General features: G+C 33.6%; 1 protein-coding gene across 1 annotated transcript; it reads left to right on the top strand.

Annotated features, from left to right (window-relative positions):
• The first annotated feature begins 197 nt into the window (after positions 1-197).
• LOC145670823 (defensin, isoforms B and C-like) lies at positions 198-18,790 on the top strand. The gene is made up of 2 exons (XM_081739538.1): positions 198-448; positions 18,504-18,790. Exons 1-2 carry the CDS (start codon positions 376-378, stop codon positions 18,647-18,649), a joined length of 219 nt encoding a protein of 72 aa, XP_081595664.1. The 5' UTR covers positions 198-375; the 3' UTR covers positions 18,650-18,790.
• The last annotated feature ends 257 nt before the right edge of the window (positions 18,791-19,047 follow it).

The following is a 19,047-nucleotide window of genomic DNA, read 5'->3' as shown; positions in this document are numbered from 1 at the left end:
GAGTTTTCCTCATACGTTGTTTCTTCTTTCTTTTTCTTAATCAAAAGAAAAAAAAATGATATCAGGTGGTACGAAGAAACAAAGCTGACAATGGTTTGAATGTAACGTAACACATGGTGATAAAAATATGTTTTTATTTCCTATCAATAGAAATCTACCGATATTAGAAATAAATACTGTGTACACAGTCTTTTTGCACCAAATAATTCTGACAATTCTTTGAAAAGTTAGCACATAATGGGATCATAGTACATTTGTTCAGTACAAGTCGTATTATGGGTGTGTCTATATATAAGGTACAAAAATTCGACTTCAGTAACAGAAAGAGGAACAGATTCCCAGTAACTGGTACTACTGTAGAAGACTTTCATCAACATGTCACTTCGAGTTCTTACATTTTTCTTGTTGATTATTGCTGCTGCATTGGCAGCTCCTGCTGAAGAAACAGGTAAATATTATCCAGTACTACTTTAGATTCAGTCATCTAATCTAGGAACATCTACCCATATAATAATAATAATAATAATAATAATAATAATAATAATAATAATAATAATAATAATAATAATAATAATAATAATAATAATAATAATAATAATTATTATTATTATTATTATTATTATTATTATTATTATTATTTTCTTTATTAAACTGGAAATTACAGACTTATCTGTTCAATTACAATTCCCGTAGAGTAAAAATAAAAACATACAAATGGTAAAAATAAACATAATGTAAAATTAAATACAATCAACACATGCACAAAAGAATACAGAAATCATATGTAAAACAAATCATCTACTTATATAAAAGAGAAAAAAGAAGGTAATACTCTCAGCTGCTTATAAAATAAATATACAAATACCTTTGAATAATACTGAAATTTTGTTCAAAAATGTCAATAATATTAGCAAGATCATTGGTCGTTGACAGAGTTTTGGGTACATCATTAAGCCAGTGAATAGCTCTAGAATTTTGGGATTTCTTGTATGATAGCTAGTGATACGCAGTGTTTCAATTGACAATAAATTCAAATTATTATGAAGAATTGGGTGCAACATTTTGACATAAACAATAATCCTTTTCTCGGGCAAATTCAACATACCCAATGATAATCTAACTTCATCAAAAAATATACCTTTATAACACTTGAATTTCCAACTTAGCCAGGCGAGGAAAAGATTTTGAATCATTACAAGATATTAGATATTAGAGCAATATTCTATATATTTGAGCAATATCCAAATAACTTCTGACATTAGAATATAGAAAATAAGGCAAATTTTGACAGAATTAAAGTCTTTGCACATCCATTTCGGAGTGCCAAGATTTTTTCTCGCTTTAGAAGTTATATTCTCAGGATGTTGTTTAAAAAGTAATTTACTGTTAAGAACAATGCCTAAATGTCTAATAGTATCTACAGTTCTAATTGGAATATCATTTACATCATAAGTAAAGTTGATTAGATTTATTTTGTTCGTAAAACTCATTGAATAAGTTTTCTGACAATTTAAAGGTAATGCATTATTTTTAGACCAATGTAGTATTTTATAAAAATAACCAAGTTCTGCCGCTTTCTCAATTACCACCTTCGAACATCGATATGTCACCTAAGACGTACCTGGATTATCAAATATAATCCTCATCAGCATCTTCTTCTTCTACGATCTTCTGCCAGAAGGCCATGGATTCCATCACGATAGAACTTGGTGGGCCGTGAAACGAAGAAAGTATCAAGTGCATTTTGCACCTCTACTAGGGATTTAAACTGGCATCCTCCAAGGTGATTGTCCAAAGAATGGAACAGGTGATAATCGGACAGTGCAATGTCCGAGGAGTACGGCGGATGCAATAGTGTTTCCCATCCAAGGTGTAGAATAGTATTCTGGGTCATCTTAGCCACGTAGGGCTTCGTGTTGTCCTGTAATAGGAGGATTGTCCCGTTTGCTATTCAGAAGTGCTGGCTTCCAGTTTTGAGCTTTTCTTAAACACGCCTCAACTGCTGACAGTACACAGTTGCATTGATGCTCTACCAGCTGGAAGCAGTTCCCAATTCACGATACCGCGAACAGTTCACCAAACACCAGAAGGATCATCTTCTGGTGTAGTGCTGGTTTCGGCTGTTTTGGAACCGGTTCGTGGGATACTAACCAATGACAACAGAGAACCACTTCTCATCACATGTCAATACCCTGTCCAGAAATGGCTCCTTCCTCAGACGAGACAGCAAGAACGCGTTGCTTTCTGACCCGGAGTCAAATCATGTGGGACCCAGTGACCCAACTTGTAGTCAGTGTTGAATTCAGACATTTTCACCCGGGGGGAATGTGAACTCTTCGGGGGAGGGAAGTTTTTCTGTATTTTTGCAAGAAAGCAGCATATTTAGCAATTTATTAATGGCGGAAAATGAATTATTAATAATTGCTTTCCTATTTTAAAGACCTAAAATTTACAATTTTATTATACATAAAGCCTTTTACAATTTTCCAAAATACTTCCCACGAACATCAATGAACTTTTCCATTCTTAAAAACTACGAGTGAAATATTTTTAAAAATTAATATAGTTAATATAACTTACAATTTTTAAATATTAGAATCAGAACAATACAATAACATATCAAACATTATGTACATAAGTTAAAATTAAAGCTAAGCTAGTACAATCAGTGGTCTCTTTCTTCTGGAGGTAGGTATATTAATCCTAACTTCTTAAATACTGATTCTTCTGTTGGTTTTGAAATTATGTAGCAGTCAGTTAGCTTATTCCTTCCCTGTTGCACAATTCCAGCAGTGAGTGTGTATTCACTCAAACTCATTCCTTGTTTATAAGCCAATAGTCTCATAGACCTATTAAACATACCATATCTAGTGAAATGTGTTAGAGCAGGTGTATACTCTGAATATGGAGCCGTAATTATATATATTCTTCGGTACTTTGTTCCCATAATGTTTGGCAGGTAATACTAAATCTTCTGCTTTCAAAGGCTCCAACCTGTTATGTTATGTCACTTGTAATGCGCCGCTATTTTATAGCTGAACAGTCGCATTACACGATTCTTGGAAGATGGTGAGAGGCATACCGGTCTGCATCAGATGATCTTTAAATTAAAATCTAAAAGAATATTAAAACATTTTTCGAATCGAAATTAAAAGAAATTGATATTATCAAATATGGTGAAGAAGACATTTGTGATTTTGATTGACAATAGATATACTAGAAATATGTATCTGTAGACGAGTAAAGCCTCGGATCCAATGTCAAAAGCTAAAACCAACTATGATTGTATTTATGTTTAGGCCTCTATTTAAAATTTAATAATCAGCTGAAAACTAAATAAGTAAAATCAGTTCGAGCTGGAGCAACTAGGTTAGTATTTTGTTTATATATTAGTATTGATTGTCTATATACATATATTAGTGAGAATTTAATTCTAGTTTCATGAAACAGCCCTCAAAGAAATACGATATGTGAAATAAATGATGAAGTATGATTTAAATAATATGATGAAGTATGAGAATTGTATACAAATATAAAGAAGATAAAACGTAATGAATACGTTCCAAATGTAACATGTAATTTGAAAAAAGGCTGTTCACAGTTTTAGAGTTGATCTCAATTAAAACATTATATAGATATTCATACGTTGTTCTTAAATATTGCTTAACCTAGTTGACGTCTCATAGACTTTAATGCACAGCTTGATTATTAATGGCCAGTTTTATGCATGGCTGATGGGGAGAGAGATCCTACGTTCTTCATTGTGGGAGTTCCTTCATTTGCGCACCGAACCTCCAAATTTTATATAATTGAACATGTACCTGTATTTGTGACAAGGTGCATATCATAAAATGGCGACCGTTGACAAAGGACGTTTTGAGGTGCAGATGAAGAATACGCCGCAGTCAAGACAATATTCAGTGAATAATGAACAATACAGTTGGTAGTAGTATTAGATGAGGATCCGAGGTACCTTAATGAAAATAATGAAGACAGAAAGTACTATTAAGAGTGATAAAACCTCAGAATTCTTGGAAGGTATGAGGAGTGATTTTAAACGCACCAACATTGATTTTGAACAATATTTAAGAAATAAAATTAATGAGAAGTTCTCATTGTTAACCATACAGCTCGATAAGAAGTTCTTGGAACTTCGGCATGAGATAATTGGAGATAGAAAAGAACATAACAAGATCGTTGGTGGAGAAGAAGAAGTAGTGGACGTTATAAATGTGGAATTTCAAGAAGTTGGAAAGGCCATTACACACTGTCTTGACGTACGGTACAGCATTCATGCCGTAATTTTTCATATAAACTTATGGACTGTGAGCTGTCTCTCCATACTCCTTGCTCGGTTGCTACATAAATTGACGCACCAATGATGTCTGTTTTTACTCCTAACCTCCCTTCTCCGCAATTATAGAAGGAAGACATAGCCGACACGTTCCCACGTTGAATGGTTATGCTTATGTATTGAATCAGGAAACTTTTTGCTCGATTATCTCCTGATTTAATTGATAGACAGTGGTCGATTTATTTTATAAATTTGAGGCCTCCTTCTTCCCAAGAACCGCGAGACTCAATTGCTATTGCGACAAAGTAATAGTTATCGAGTAGATTGCTATATTTATTCCTTTTTTTCTTTAGCTCTTCGAGCAACTGGGAGTCTGGCATGTACTGAGGCATATTGTAGGTTGGAGGGGACATAGGTGTCTGAACATGTGAAGTCCCAAATCAATGCCTTTCCTTTTTTCCAAGGTACTAATGTCTTTTAACAATTCCATCTTACCTAATATTCAGACTACTATAATTGAGGATAAATATATTCAATGAAAGATTATAATTAAAATAAACAATCGTTTAATTTATCTAAAAGTTCAATAATTATAGACTAACAAAAATATTTTTTAGATTAAACTTTAATTGCTATTTTTGTTATTTATTTCATATTTATAGTAATTACTGTTTGTTCTTAATGTAGAAGTTTAGTAAAAGAGGATTTTAGAACAAACATACATAGAAATATTTTAACAAAAAGTTCTCATTCTTTCTCACACTTCTGATTCTAAATCAAGCATATTTGTCTTTGTCTTCTTCGCTGCATACACATCAATAACTTTGTTCACGAAATCTTCGTCACCTACAACGCAATCTTTCACTGATATACGACTATTCTATTGATATAATTTTTATAAATCTGAAATCCAGGGGGACAACTGCTCCTCCCTTATCCCTCTAAACGACGCCCCCTGAATCTCACCCTCTAATTGACTTCAGTAGTTAAAGAAAGGTGTGTTGACTTTAATAATCTGAAACACACTTCTGATGCGAAAAATGGGATTTAAGTTGCTCTATTTCAAATAATGCAAGAAAGAACTGAAGTCTGCTGACAGAGATCATATGGAATGATCGAAAGATCTTTCCTATCTTTCCTTTCCTGTCTTAATCTCTGCTAGTGCTACCTACTAATATATAATATAGGGCAAGAGTATATCGGTAGTGCCTACTAAAATACCAGTAGTTGACAGTTGACCAGTGGTGGATCTAGACCGGGGCCGTGGGGGGCTCTAGGCCCTCCCAGTTTTTGAGTGACAAAAATAATTTAAGCTATCGTTTATATATTTTTGAAAGTGTACTCATGATATACCTATCATAATCTGAAGTCTAGCTGCCTCCCCCAGTTTTTATCTTCTAGATCCGCGTCTGCAGTTGACAATTTCATGTTCTCCCAAACTCGCTCATAGCATTAAGGAACACAAGTTCTATTGAGTATTTGGCATTCTATATTACATGTTACATGTTTAATATTTGTATAGAATGGGTCTGCGTCATTTATATATATACTGATAGATCGGATTTCGTCTGCATGTGAACGAAAAGAAAACCAGGTAATTGGGTGAAGTAATTTCTACATTTTGTGATTGAAATTTTGAGAGTTTCTCCGTGGAGGAGATAAATTTTCTTCGGGGAGGAGACCCCCCGGTCTACCTCCTGAATTCATCCCTGCTTGTAGTGTTTCTCAAGTTGATGAGGTACTGCCGAATGGTTTCTCCACTTACACGAATTGTAATCTCAGTTCCTCACATGTCTGGCGACTGTTCTCCTCAATTGCTGCCTGAAGATCTTCATTTTGTACAGTCCGCAGCAAAAAACCTGCAACATGAGCATGTAAGTTTATCGTGAAACTACGCCTAACAGCGCAGGGAATCAACATAACGTCTAAGTGCACGAATCACGCCAGGAGAAACCTCAGCGTCCTTCCCTGCACATTTATTTTGGAACAAAAGACTTCGTCGTTTTACAATAAACTTACATACTTATGTTGCAGGTTTTTTTTTTTTTTTTTTGCTGCGGACTGTACATGTATTGGTTTTCCAGCACGTGATGCGTCTTCGAGTGTTTCGTCACCGTCCTTAAACTTGTTAAAGGACTGTCCGCGTAGTCACGACATCCTCACCAAAGGCCTGGCGTATCTTCCCCTCGCTGCAGCGGTGTTTGACGCCAGTTTGAACTCGTATAGCATACACGGCCTTATGACGCTCTGTAGGGGTCCCATGTTCATTCTGTCCTTACACAAATTTACGGTGTAACTGAACTGCCACAACCAGCTAGTATGTTGGATATATCCACACCAACAACTGACTTTCTCCTTATCTCCATTCACATTCAATTCACGGTGTGAGGATCAATTGAACACAGACCTCCACAAAAACCGAAGAACATTCTTGGTTATCTTTATGCTTATATTTAAAATGTTTACGTATACGAGAAAATACATTATAAGCTTCATTTAGGTCAGTGAGCTTAAATCTCTTGTAAGTGTTTTCTTTGGCTTTGATTAATGAAATCAAATTCGGAATACCAAGAAGAATATTTCCTAGATTTAGGTCTTTTTAAAGGTATACTCTTATCTATATTGGATTTCATTAGATTTTCTACGGCAATGACTGCAGAACTAAGATCTGAATACAACAAAATATTAGTCCAATCAGTTTCAGCAAGTTCTCAATACAGGGTTAAGTAGCCCCCCTTGTGAAAGGCATAATTAGAAGGATTAACAACAATTGAAGTATTAAAATTAAAAGGAAACTTAATTTTGATAGGGTAATAAAAGCAATCAGGTACGACGATCCGTTGGACATTCTTACAAGTACATAAATTAAAATTAGATATTACCAAATCTAACTCAGACACATTATACTCTACATTAAGATTAAGATAATCTAGGAATGATAACAGAATTTTGGCTTTACATTTAGAATAATAATGAATATCTGTTAAGAATTGTTTCGTAGTATAATCCATTTTTGATACATTATAATCAAAAACCATTGAAATGTCAGCATGTAAAATGTTTATTCTATTCGAAAAGGCCTAAAAAATTTGCTAAATACTTGAAGGCGCAATTTAGGATGAAAATATACATAAAATAGTAAGAGTTTTTTTCAACTTTTTTTGAAAATTCTAAACAAACACTTTCCTAAAAAATTCGAAATCAGTTCGCCTCACTAATTTATTGTTTTTCTTCACTGCGTAGAGAATACCAACACCTCTCTCACATATATGAGTTTTATAATGTGTCTCCGATCTAAAGCAGGAGTAGGCGTCGTGAAAGTAATAATTATTATTATAAGTGTTACTTAACCAAGTCTCAATGACAGCAAAAACATCCTATTCACAGTCTGCAACAGAACAATAAAACTGTTGATTTTAGTTCGTAATTCACGTACGATTTGATACCATAACTCAATGTTCTCCATGACGAATCTCCGTGCTTTCATTCAATTCTTCCATATTATTTGTAACAGTTAATTTCTTTAGTTTTCCCTAGAACGAACCAACTAAAAAATATCTTTAGGTGATATCTCTGGATCATTTATAGCATTATAATCAAACTCTGTGACTTCAATATGAAATTAGGAGTAGGAGTCGTTTTCAATTTTAAGTTTAGAACATTTGACAGATTTTACATGCTTCTTTAATACTTCTTCAATATCCTCAACGGAAGTTGATGGGCTAAATCTTGTAACTAATAAAGCATTTTTTCTTGCATTAGAAAGTAACTCTGGTTTAATATTATAGCAGCCATTATTCAATTTACTAGCATTTTTCTTTATTCCCATACCTACACTTGAACTTTGATTTAAACTTACATTCTCTTTATTTACAGATTTACTTCTCATTCTTCTTTGAAAATAAATTAACCATACTTATATTTGAGCATTAACACTTTGTGTATTTCTATAGTGATATGTATTTGGAACGATTTAATTGCAATTAATTTATTAACAATTTAATTAAACCGCATTATTTCAATTTAAGTATTTGAAAATAAATTAAGAGCCGTAACCGTATTTATACTTGAGCATTAACACTTTATGTATTTCTATAGTGATATGTAATTGGAACGATTTATTAACAATTAATTTATTAACAATTTAATTAAACCGTATAAAACCTTTATTTAAGCATACAAATATAGTACATACATTCAGGAATCCATAGTATTTACAGAATTTACCATCTGGCAAGGAACTGGATGAGGTGTTTATACTCTGAGAAGAATTGTTTTATATATAATAGTTCCTGGACAATAGTCTTTCTTTTGACGTTATAATTACATAATTATTTCTGATTTAATATTTCTTGTTTCCGACCATGAATCGACATTAATATGTTCTTTAACTTTCAAATACTGTCGTAACAATAACAGTAATAAAATAATTTAAATATCCTGTGATAAAAAAAATATAAATTCTGAAAATTAAACCGTATTATTTCAATTTAAGTATTTGAAAATAAATAATCATGATAATGAATATGAAGTGCTTTGGTGTTTATTATTAGCACAATTAAAGAATCAGAGCTTTTAATTAACATTGACTTTTAACCTATAGTGTACAGGGCGTAAAAGATCTGAGCCCAACGATTAATACCTTAAAGCTGAAAGAAACGGATATTTACGCAAATAAATTATATAAGAAAAAAGTAGGAAAACGCAAAAGAAAACAGGCGAGAATACACGGAAATGGTTTCCTGAATACTACAATCTGACATGAACTGGGATCAAAGTGGGGACCTTCTTGGTATAGGATCGAATAGGTGAACTTTTTTTCACTGAATTTCACTCAAAACTTTCGAGATCTTCTTCAGCTACACGAGTTTTTTTTTTTTTTTTTTTTTTAATATATTGTATTTGTTCACTTTTAAGTGTATGAATTTAATGCATGAGTCCACCAAATTTCGTACCCTTCGAGGCCCTTTTTTACAGGGTGGCGCCGAGCCGACTGACACATTTCAAACTAGAATATTGCGAAGGCGTAATAACTTTTATTAGTTGGCGGGTTGGAAACTGTAAAAGGAAAGAACCATTGGAACACAGACCATTGTGTTACCTCAGTTCGCAGTTATTATATATGAAAGTATGTGCCAAAAGTGCAATTTTTAAAATTATTATTATTATTATTATTATTATTATTATTATTATTATTATTATTATTATTATTATTATTATTATTATTATTATTATTATTTTACGAAACTTTAGTGTTGGTCTCTCCACGTTCTGAGAGTTTGCACTATTCTTGTAGCTCCATGTTTCACAGCCAACACACCACCAGTCTCTTCAAACTTTTTCACCCAAACCAATATGGTATTCCGAGATGGAACCTTACCAAGTCGACCGACATTAAAGTTTCACACTTCTGGCGCAGACTTAGTTTCGTAATAGCTACGAATTGAGGTAACATGATGTTCTGTGCTGCAATGTTCCATTGCGACTGACCATATAACATGGCGTTCTTTCCTCTTTCGACTCCCATCCGCTCACCAATATATTACGCCCGCCTGCAACATATTGAAGTTTGAAATGTCTCAATCGGCTCGGCACCACCCTGTATCATTTGGCTCCGGCCTTCATTGATGAACTGATTGAAGTTTACTTCTGTTTTCTAAACGCAGGTGACACGAAATTGATCCTAATGTTTATATTAGATCTCAAGTACAATGTGTTGCAATTAAAGTGCCACTATTCACAATGGTTTAGCGCGAGTTGTAATCAACGTATTATATTGAAATTTGGTAAATATGAAAATAAGAGCATGCGGAAGCGAGATATGCTGAAAAATATTAGTTCCACTTTCCACAACCAGGGAGAAAATGTGGTGCTGTACAGGTCACAACACACGTGAGCTCACACGTCATACACACGATCGCGTGAGGAGCAGTATGGCTAATAGAGACCATGCAATGTTTGTAAAATTGGTCTGTCAGAGCGTGAGCAATCACAATGTAGCACTCAAGGGAGTATCTACTTCTGAAAGGAACAAGAAGAGGACCGCTATCAAGAAATGGTTTGAAGAAGATGGTATTGAAATTGGAGATAACAGGTGAGTTGTGTGTGGCTCCAGGAAGAGGAAGACGACCCATTCCAACGGAGGTTGTTCACGAGGTTGCTGTGGCTGTTGTGGATCACGCAGCACGTCTCCATTTTCCACTGACAGTGCTCGGGCGGTTTCACGGGAATTGGTCAGCAGTGAGAAAAGTTCTTAGGGCTATTTTACACTGATATCCTTACAGGATTCACACAGTACAGTAACTGAAACCCCAAGACCCGCTGCAACGCCTTGAGTTTGCTCTTCGGTTTTTGGCACGGATGGAAGTGAATAGCATGTGGAGTATACTGTGGAGTGATGAGGCACATTTATTGTAGAACAGTGAACACGAAAACCTTTCGGGTATAGGGTAATCCACATGTCAGCTTCATGAAACCTTCACTATTAATCGAATCATTTACCGAGATTTTCCATATGGATGGCCAGCAAAATCCCCGATCTGAATCCGTGTGACTTATGGCTGTGGGGCTATCTGAAAGCTGGGGTCTACTAGGGAAATGTTCACTTGCTGACGGATCTCAAGGACAGAATAAAACGACATGTCGGAACAATTCCAGTTGGAACTACTGCGAGAAACTGTTGCGCACGCCATTTTGCGGATTCAGCGTGTCATCGATGTGTCTGGTGGCCATATCGAGTATTATTTGGTCACTGCAACCGTAAATGTTAATACATTATTTCCATTGTACCTTTTGTTACCATCAAATAGAAATAAATTTTCACCTTTTGTTACCCTCATATTGTTCCTAGAGTTGTTCCATTTGCACCTTTTGTTACAATCATCTACCCTTAATCTTGTTGCATTACGTTTGTCTCACAAGTTTGACCTTTTTGACCTAGATAATCGTCTTACCCATACATTCAGGACCATTTTCACGTGCTTATTACATGTAGAGCGCCATATTTTCCCTTGGTGGAGGAAAGTGAAACTAACAGTTTTCCGACGAAACTCGCTTCCACATCGTCTCATTAGCACATTTACCAAGTTTCAATGTAATACTTTGGTTACGGTCCGCGCTGGACCACCGTGAATAGCCGTACTTTAATTGTATTCGAAATAACTACTTTATTTATTTATTTATTTAAAGAAGAAAATTAATATATTGGATGTATCCAATATATTAATGAATATACATAAAAAATGCATAAACATATTAAATTATAAAGTAAGAATATACAAAATATTAATGAAAATAAAATAAAAGAATAAGAAAAATAACTGTTACAGAAATTAACAAGTAAATTTTCTACTTATAAGTCCTATTACTTCTCTAAAGGAAATCGGACTTCCTAGATTCCCTTTACTAGTAGAGTTTAACGTACCCGGCATTCAGAGATGACAGGACTTCGGACTTCCAGAAGTCATGTCTATCCCCCAGTGTCGGGTAACTTAATTCAATGCACTTATTTCTATATTGTATTTTTTGTATTTTGTAATTTTTTTGTATTTTTTTATGCAAACAATAAAAAAAATAGAAAATGGCTCACATAAGCAAATGCTTGTGTCTGAGCCTGATTCTCGTGTTTTATTTATTTTATTATCGTAACATATGAGGTTTATTCTTACTTTTAGCTAACAATAGTTTTTTTTAAACACTTTTTAATTCTTTTAACCACTGCAAAATTAACCTTTTATATGTTTTGAAATTACTTTCATCTTTGATTCGGAGTGGGAGTTCATTATAGATCTTCGGAGCTCTGTAATATGTTTGGTATTGAGTTATAGATTTACTCGTTGCTCTAATTTCTAAATTTTTGTTTGTCACATTTCTGGTTATATACGTATGTTTTATTACTTCCAATTTGTTTCTGTTCTTTTTAACATATATTAATACCTTCTGCAAATATAATTTTGAAAGTGGTAATACTGAGAATTGGTCATAGAGTCTATTTAGTCTACTTTCAAGTCCCCTTTTTAAACATATTCTTACAATATTATTTTGCTGAACAATCAGAGGTTTTAAATGAGTAGGGTAAGCAGCACCCCAAATTAATATACCATATGTAAGTATACTATTTACAAGAGCATAATATACAGTTCGTAATATTTTTATGCTTACAATGTTTCGTAATTGAACAAATTTATATAATAATTTTCTTAGTATCGTGGCGATATGTGTAATATGAGAAGACCATTTTAGATGCTTATCAATAAATATACCTAAGTATTTTACTTTATTTTCACTAATAAGAGGACTACAGTTACATTTTTCAGTATTTTGACAATAATGCAATTTTAGTGACATGTTTTCTGGCTGTCCTGTTATAGTTGGTGAAAACGTTATATACCTGGTTTTTTCAGCATTTAATACTAACTGATGATTATCAAGCCATTGTTTTACTTTCTTCATTTCTGCTTCAGTATTTTTGAATACACCTGTCCATGTTTTACCAGTAAATATAAGTGAGGTGTCATCAGCAAATGATTGTATATGCCCGTCCATTTTTAAATTACACAAATCGTTTATATAAATTAAAAATAATATTGGGCCTAATACAGTTCCTTGAGGGACTTCTTGTTTTACATATAAATAATTGCTTTGAAAATTACCTATTTGAACAGCCTGTTTTCTGTCTTTCAAATAACTATTAAACCAAGATAGCGATATACCCCATATTCCACATCTTTCTAGTTTATTTAAGAGAATTTTGTGTGATATTGTGTCGAATGCTTTAGCTAGGTCTAGGAAAACTGCAATTACTTTTTCAGCTTTATCAACATTTTTACAAACAATCTCTGTTAATTTGTATACCGCATCTGTTGTACTTTTACCGTTTTGAAATCCATATTGATTTGAAGAAAAGAATTTATTTTGTTCAAGAAAATTAACTAATCTTCTCTTCATACATTTTTCTAACAGTTTAGCACAGTTACTGAGGATTGATATAGGTCTATAGTTATTAGGGTCATCCTTTGAGCCTTTTTATATATATAGGTTTTATTACAGCAATCTTAAAATCATCAGGAAATACACCTGTTTCTAAGCTTAGGTTAAAGATATACTGCAAAGGTTTTAATATATTTGATTTCGTATGTTTCAATACACTTGCTGATAATCCGACTATACCAGATGTTGTTTTTGGTGATAATTCATTTATGAAGCGTTCAATTTCCAGTTCAGTGATTGGAGTGAAGAATATAGGGTTTACTACTTTAGTTTGGGAATTCAAATTCAAATTTAGTTTATCATCAATCTCTTTGTTAACTATTTTTTTTTTTTTTTTTTTTTTGCCAACACTGGAAAAATGCTCATTAAAACTTTCAACTATTAACATTGGATCACGTTCAAACGTTACTAGACCATTTTAGTGTTTAGTTCATTTATTTCTACATACTTTTTGTCATTTTTATCTATAATATCTGTTATTACCTTCCATAATTTACTAATATTGTTATTACATAATGTAATTGTTTTCTATAGTAGTCATTTTAAACTTCTTTTATTAATTGTGTAAGTTTATTTCTATACTTTCTGTAATATACCTTAAATTCTAAATCGTTCTTAAATCTATCTAAATTCTTAATCTATCTCTTTCCCTTACAGAGTTGACTAATCCTTTTGTTATCCATGGTTTTATTTTGCGATATTTACTACTTACTTTTTTATTTTTATTGTTAATACGTGAATTACTTATAAAATTTTTCATTATTTGGATGAAATTTGAAGTTGCAGTATTAACACAATTACTGTGCATTACCAGATTCCAGTTACATTTTTTCAATTCTTCATTTAATAAAGTATAACCTATAATTGTTGTTTCATATGATATTTTTTCCCTCTTATGCATTGTAATGGGAACATTTATACTAGTGAGAAAGTGGCCAGTTATACTTGTTTGCAACACAGCTGATGTGACATTCAGTGGACTTTGGTACTTCAAAAATATATGATCTATACAAGTCTTACTATATTCTGTAATTCTAGTGTGTTTATTTATGCATGAAACATAACCATGACTATATAATAAGTTTAAATACGTGTCTATATTTTCACAGTATTTGTCACTTAACCCTTTCACAGAGGAAGTCGACTTTTGTCGACAGAACCAAATTTCCTTAACATGCGAATGTCGACGATAGTCGACGTGTTAAACTTTGTTTGTCCGTATCTTGGCTTTGTCGAGAGTAGTCGCCAAAGTTGTACCGTTCATTTTTGTTTGTGTTCTATTGTTTTCGATAAACAATAGAAATCACACAGAAAAACTTTGGCGACTACAATCGACAAACCCAAGATACAGACAAATTTTAACACGTCGACTATAATCGACATTCGCAGGTTAGGGAATTTTTTTTCCGTCGCCTTCCACAGTGAAAGGGTTAATATATCTAGATTGACATAACCTAAAAGCAAAGAGCAAGTTGATGAATTTTTAAGCTCATCATTTAGTGATTGTAGAAATGCTTTCTCATCACCACTTGGAGTGCGATATATAGCTATTATGTTACAACGTTCTGCATTATTTAAAAATGTAAGCGCATTCCAGTGGCGTCAGCAAGATTCAGTTCCGTTACCTTGTCAATGTCAACTTGCTCGTTTACAAATATCATGACTCCATCTGCACGTGTTAAAGACCTATTTGTATAATAACAGCGATATCCGTTTATGTTAATGTTACAAGTTGCTTCATTTTTCCATATTTCTGTTAAGACAATTATATCTATATTTATAGCAATATTTTGTAACAATACTAAAAATTCATCTAATTTTTTCTAACACTTCTAATATTCAATTGAATAATCGTGATTCCTGTTTTATCACTAAATAATTCATTAAAAGAGTCTATATTATTACAGATGTTAGTGTCTATATTTTGGTATAAGAAAATTTCATTAATTACCTGTTCCATCTTGAGTGAAGTTGACAGTCCTGTTGAGCCACTTAGTTTTGCATGTTTTGTAGATCTTCTAGCTTTTTAATATGTTTCACTCGGGATGTTTCGTCTTTCCTTAGAAGCACTTTTCCATCACGCACCCAAACAAATCGGAAACCATTGTTCCTGGCGAATTGTTTTGTTTCGTATAGCACTTTTCGATTGCTTGGTGTTAATTGTTCATTAACAAAAACTCGATTGTTCGGGAACTCAGGTTTGACTTCTGACGCTAATAAACTCTTCTTTTCTCGAAACTTCTGAATTCAGTTGTCCCTAATTACTTTTGAAGAAAGTTTAGCTATAATTATTTTTGGCTTGTCTCTTCTTGATGTGGGCAGTCTATAGGATTTTTGTATATCTTCACTTTTTGTTATTATTCAAGCTGCCTTCGCTACCTTCATTACCATTTCATTGGTTTGTTCTTCTTTTGTCTCGGGAATACTTCCACTGGGAATCAATTTGGGGGCCAAGTACACAGAAGGATCGTGCATTACCCACTTGACCACAAAGAGTTCTGGACTTCAAAAGGCTGAGAACCACTGTTGGATGTTATACGACTATCAAATTTAGGCAGAGTATTTTCCAAGAGTATTGGCAGCTGGCGTGGTCAGTGGCTGAAACATTTGGCTGATGATCACATGATCTTCTATCGTGGGTTCGAATCATGCTTAGGGGAAAAGTTTTACGTATTGTGTCACGCCATTCATTTCTGATCACCTCCTTCACTCATAAGAGCTACTAATTATATTGTAGAATTTATTTATTCCTGCTAGCCATTTCCAAGTTTTCATTTTGTGACCAGGACTGGAAACAATCAGGTTTAAAAAACTTTTAAAATAAACCAACTTTTTTTTCCGAAGAAGAGAATTATAGGTCAACAAATTAGTAAACTACCTTTAACTGCGCATGCGCGAGCATCAGTAAAGCGTGGCTTGCCCCTTGTAATCTTTTCCTTCAATTTCCGCAACATAATACGAGCAGGGATATCATTCTAAGGAATTTTGTTTCTAAACACAGCAACAAGAGAGGTAGACCTTTCATAGGACAGGCTCATGATATTGTGAGTAGAGTGCATAAGAACTTAAAAAATGTGGTGTTTACAGCTCCTACTTGAATACTGGAACTTCCTATATGAATTTTGTACTGAACAGCATTATATACGTGGAAATTCTCAGTTTTCTCTTCCTTTCAGCCGCTCTATTCTTTTTAATAACGATTTCGTTATCCTTCTGTTTCGTTTAGCACGTCTCCTTTAGCTTAAAGAGCACTTTGGCTCAATGGTAGAGCGCTTTCCGTTGGTGCGTGAGGTACCTGGTTCGATCCCCGCTGAAGTAAGTTTGTGATGGGCAACATTGTGTCTGTAAGTTTTTTCGGGATAACTTCGTTTCCTTCCACATTATCATTCTGCTAGTTCTTCCATCATGATTCACTTACTTTAATAATTGTCTCTCTTACTCTAAAAGGTCATAATCGTGGACCGTTAAACTCACAGATTTCATTTACATTTTAATACAGTCAGATAACGAATTGAGGAACTTTTTACCGAAGTATTACTTCTATTTGAGAGGAAAATTATTACTCAACCATTTTGTTTTGCAGGACATGAGGGGGGATTATGTCCCCTCCAATCTTGGAACTGGGGGAACTGTAACCCCCAATAATCCAATTTGAAATGTGTTTTTTTGGGGAGAAATGTGATGATTTGTGTCCGATTGCCATAAAGGAAAGTGAGATAAAATTGATGTCCCTCAGATTTAGCCTCAAATCTGCCCGCCTCCCAATGTTCAAGACAACTCTGCTTCGCTGATTCTCCACAACATTCTTTTCCAATTTCATAAACATTTTGAACATCGCTTTAAAAAAAATGTATATGAACGGTCTTAGCATTCCCCCCAATGTTGAAGACAGATTTGCGCCCTTGCCCTCCCCCTAGAAATAGTTTTGTTTCTTAACAGATAGGGTGCTGCCATTCATTCTCCTCTAATTTGAACACTGACTATAGATTTTGATATTAGCCTGTATTTAAATTTTTAACTAATACATTTACTGTATACTGCATACAAGGGCGCCCATGTTGTGGTTTCCAGGGGGGGGGGCAAGAAAAAGCGACATTTCAAATATAGTCTCAAATTTTGCTGTAACTATTCTAAAAATTCTATTGAGTTTTCGATATTCCGAAGTACAATCTCCTCTAGGGGGCGAGCGCCCCCTTTTCCCCTTGATGGGCGCCCTTGGCTGCATACAATAACTACATGAACTGAGAAAACTCCAAATTTGTGTAATCTCTTTTTAACGGATACCTCTTATTTACGTACAGTGTTGCCAGATTGGGGTACAAGTAATGAATTGGGTTTTTTTTAAAGTGTCCTTGCTACCAAAATTTCAAATTGGGCGATACACTATTTTTTTCGACTAATTTTAGTTATTTTCATGTAATAATTCTTAAGAATGCGAACTACTTTCTTATTTTAATATATTGAATCACAAATTATTAGTTTTATATAATACAATAAAACTTTAGTTTATTAAGTATTCTATTCACAATGAGCAATAGTTTTAGTAAAATTAATAGTTTCAAAACTAGTTCAAGTCGTGTTTTAGTACTTTTTAATCTACAGATTTGACAACACTAGACTTTTGAGTTTGCCCTGTAGCAGTATGACTGACTGTGTTGCTGTCTCAATTAATGCATTGGTCTAATAATTGTAGGAAGCTTTGTAAATGTTAACATCGCAAACATTATGTATTATCCATATTAACATAATGAGTACCTGTAAGTGCAGTTAAAATAACAACTTCCAAAATTCATGGCTGGCAGATAATTAAAAAATAATAATAATAAAATAAATTAAGGAAATAGAAAAACGGTGAAAAGGCATGCTTGTACATTCTACAGTGTATTTTAGAGCCCAGAAAACTAATTTAATGAAATATATCTCCTTAGAAATCAGAAAGGTAATCCAGAAGCCATTTTATATTATCATCGTCTGCCGAGTTCATTGCACACTGCAATTTTACTGCTTCTGACGTCGAATGAAATTTGCTCTAACATCACCTGACTGTTGCCAACCCAGACATCAAATGTAGGACTACTTCCAACTCCAAGGTGTTTCCATATATGATGATTGCTATAAGCGTATATCTCTTGTTATTATTATTTTGTTGTGTGATTTATTCATTACGTTGTCTTTCTTTGCCTTCCTTTTACTGAAGAATTTGTTTTGCTTGCTTGTACAGGAGACAGTGCACCACAACCACAGCCTCGTATTAGCTGTGATCTCCTGGGTTGGCTCGTAGGAGACGCCGCATGCGCTGCTCACTGCATTGGACATGGATACTCCGGTGGATACTGCGATAGCAAGAACGTTTGTCATTGTCGTTAAGAACTCCACTGCCGCCAACATATTGACAATTACATAACATTACAATTATTGACAATTATATAATATTACAATTAAAGTGCCTTCAATAAAGTTGTACTAAATACTGAACAATTAATAAATAAATAACTACTACTTTTTAAAGTTATTTTGATTAACAACATTTAAGATGAATTATAAAATTTTTATCTATATTTTTCTACTAATTCTATAACTATTTTTATAGATAAAACCTAACTACAATAGGTAACAAGAAGCACATTATTTACTTTATTTTCATAATGACCAGAGAACCGGAAAGCTAAACTGAGACAAAACGAGGCAGGAGAAGAAGCGACATATTGACCAGAGGATAGGACAGCCAAGCTGACAAGAGAGATGCAGGAAAGTTAGCAATATAT

This window comes from Thermobia domestica, chromosome 2, assembly GCF_964235325.1.
Source record: "Thermobia domestica chromosome 2, izTheDome1.hap1.1, whole genome shotgun sequence".
Lineage (NCBI taxonomy): Eukaryota > Metazoa > Arthropoda > Insecta > Zygentoma > Lepismatidae > Thermobia > Thermobia domestica.
This window is presented reverse-complemented; position numbering and strand designations above follow the sequence as displayed.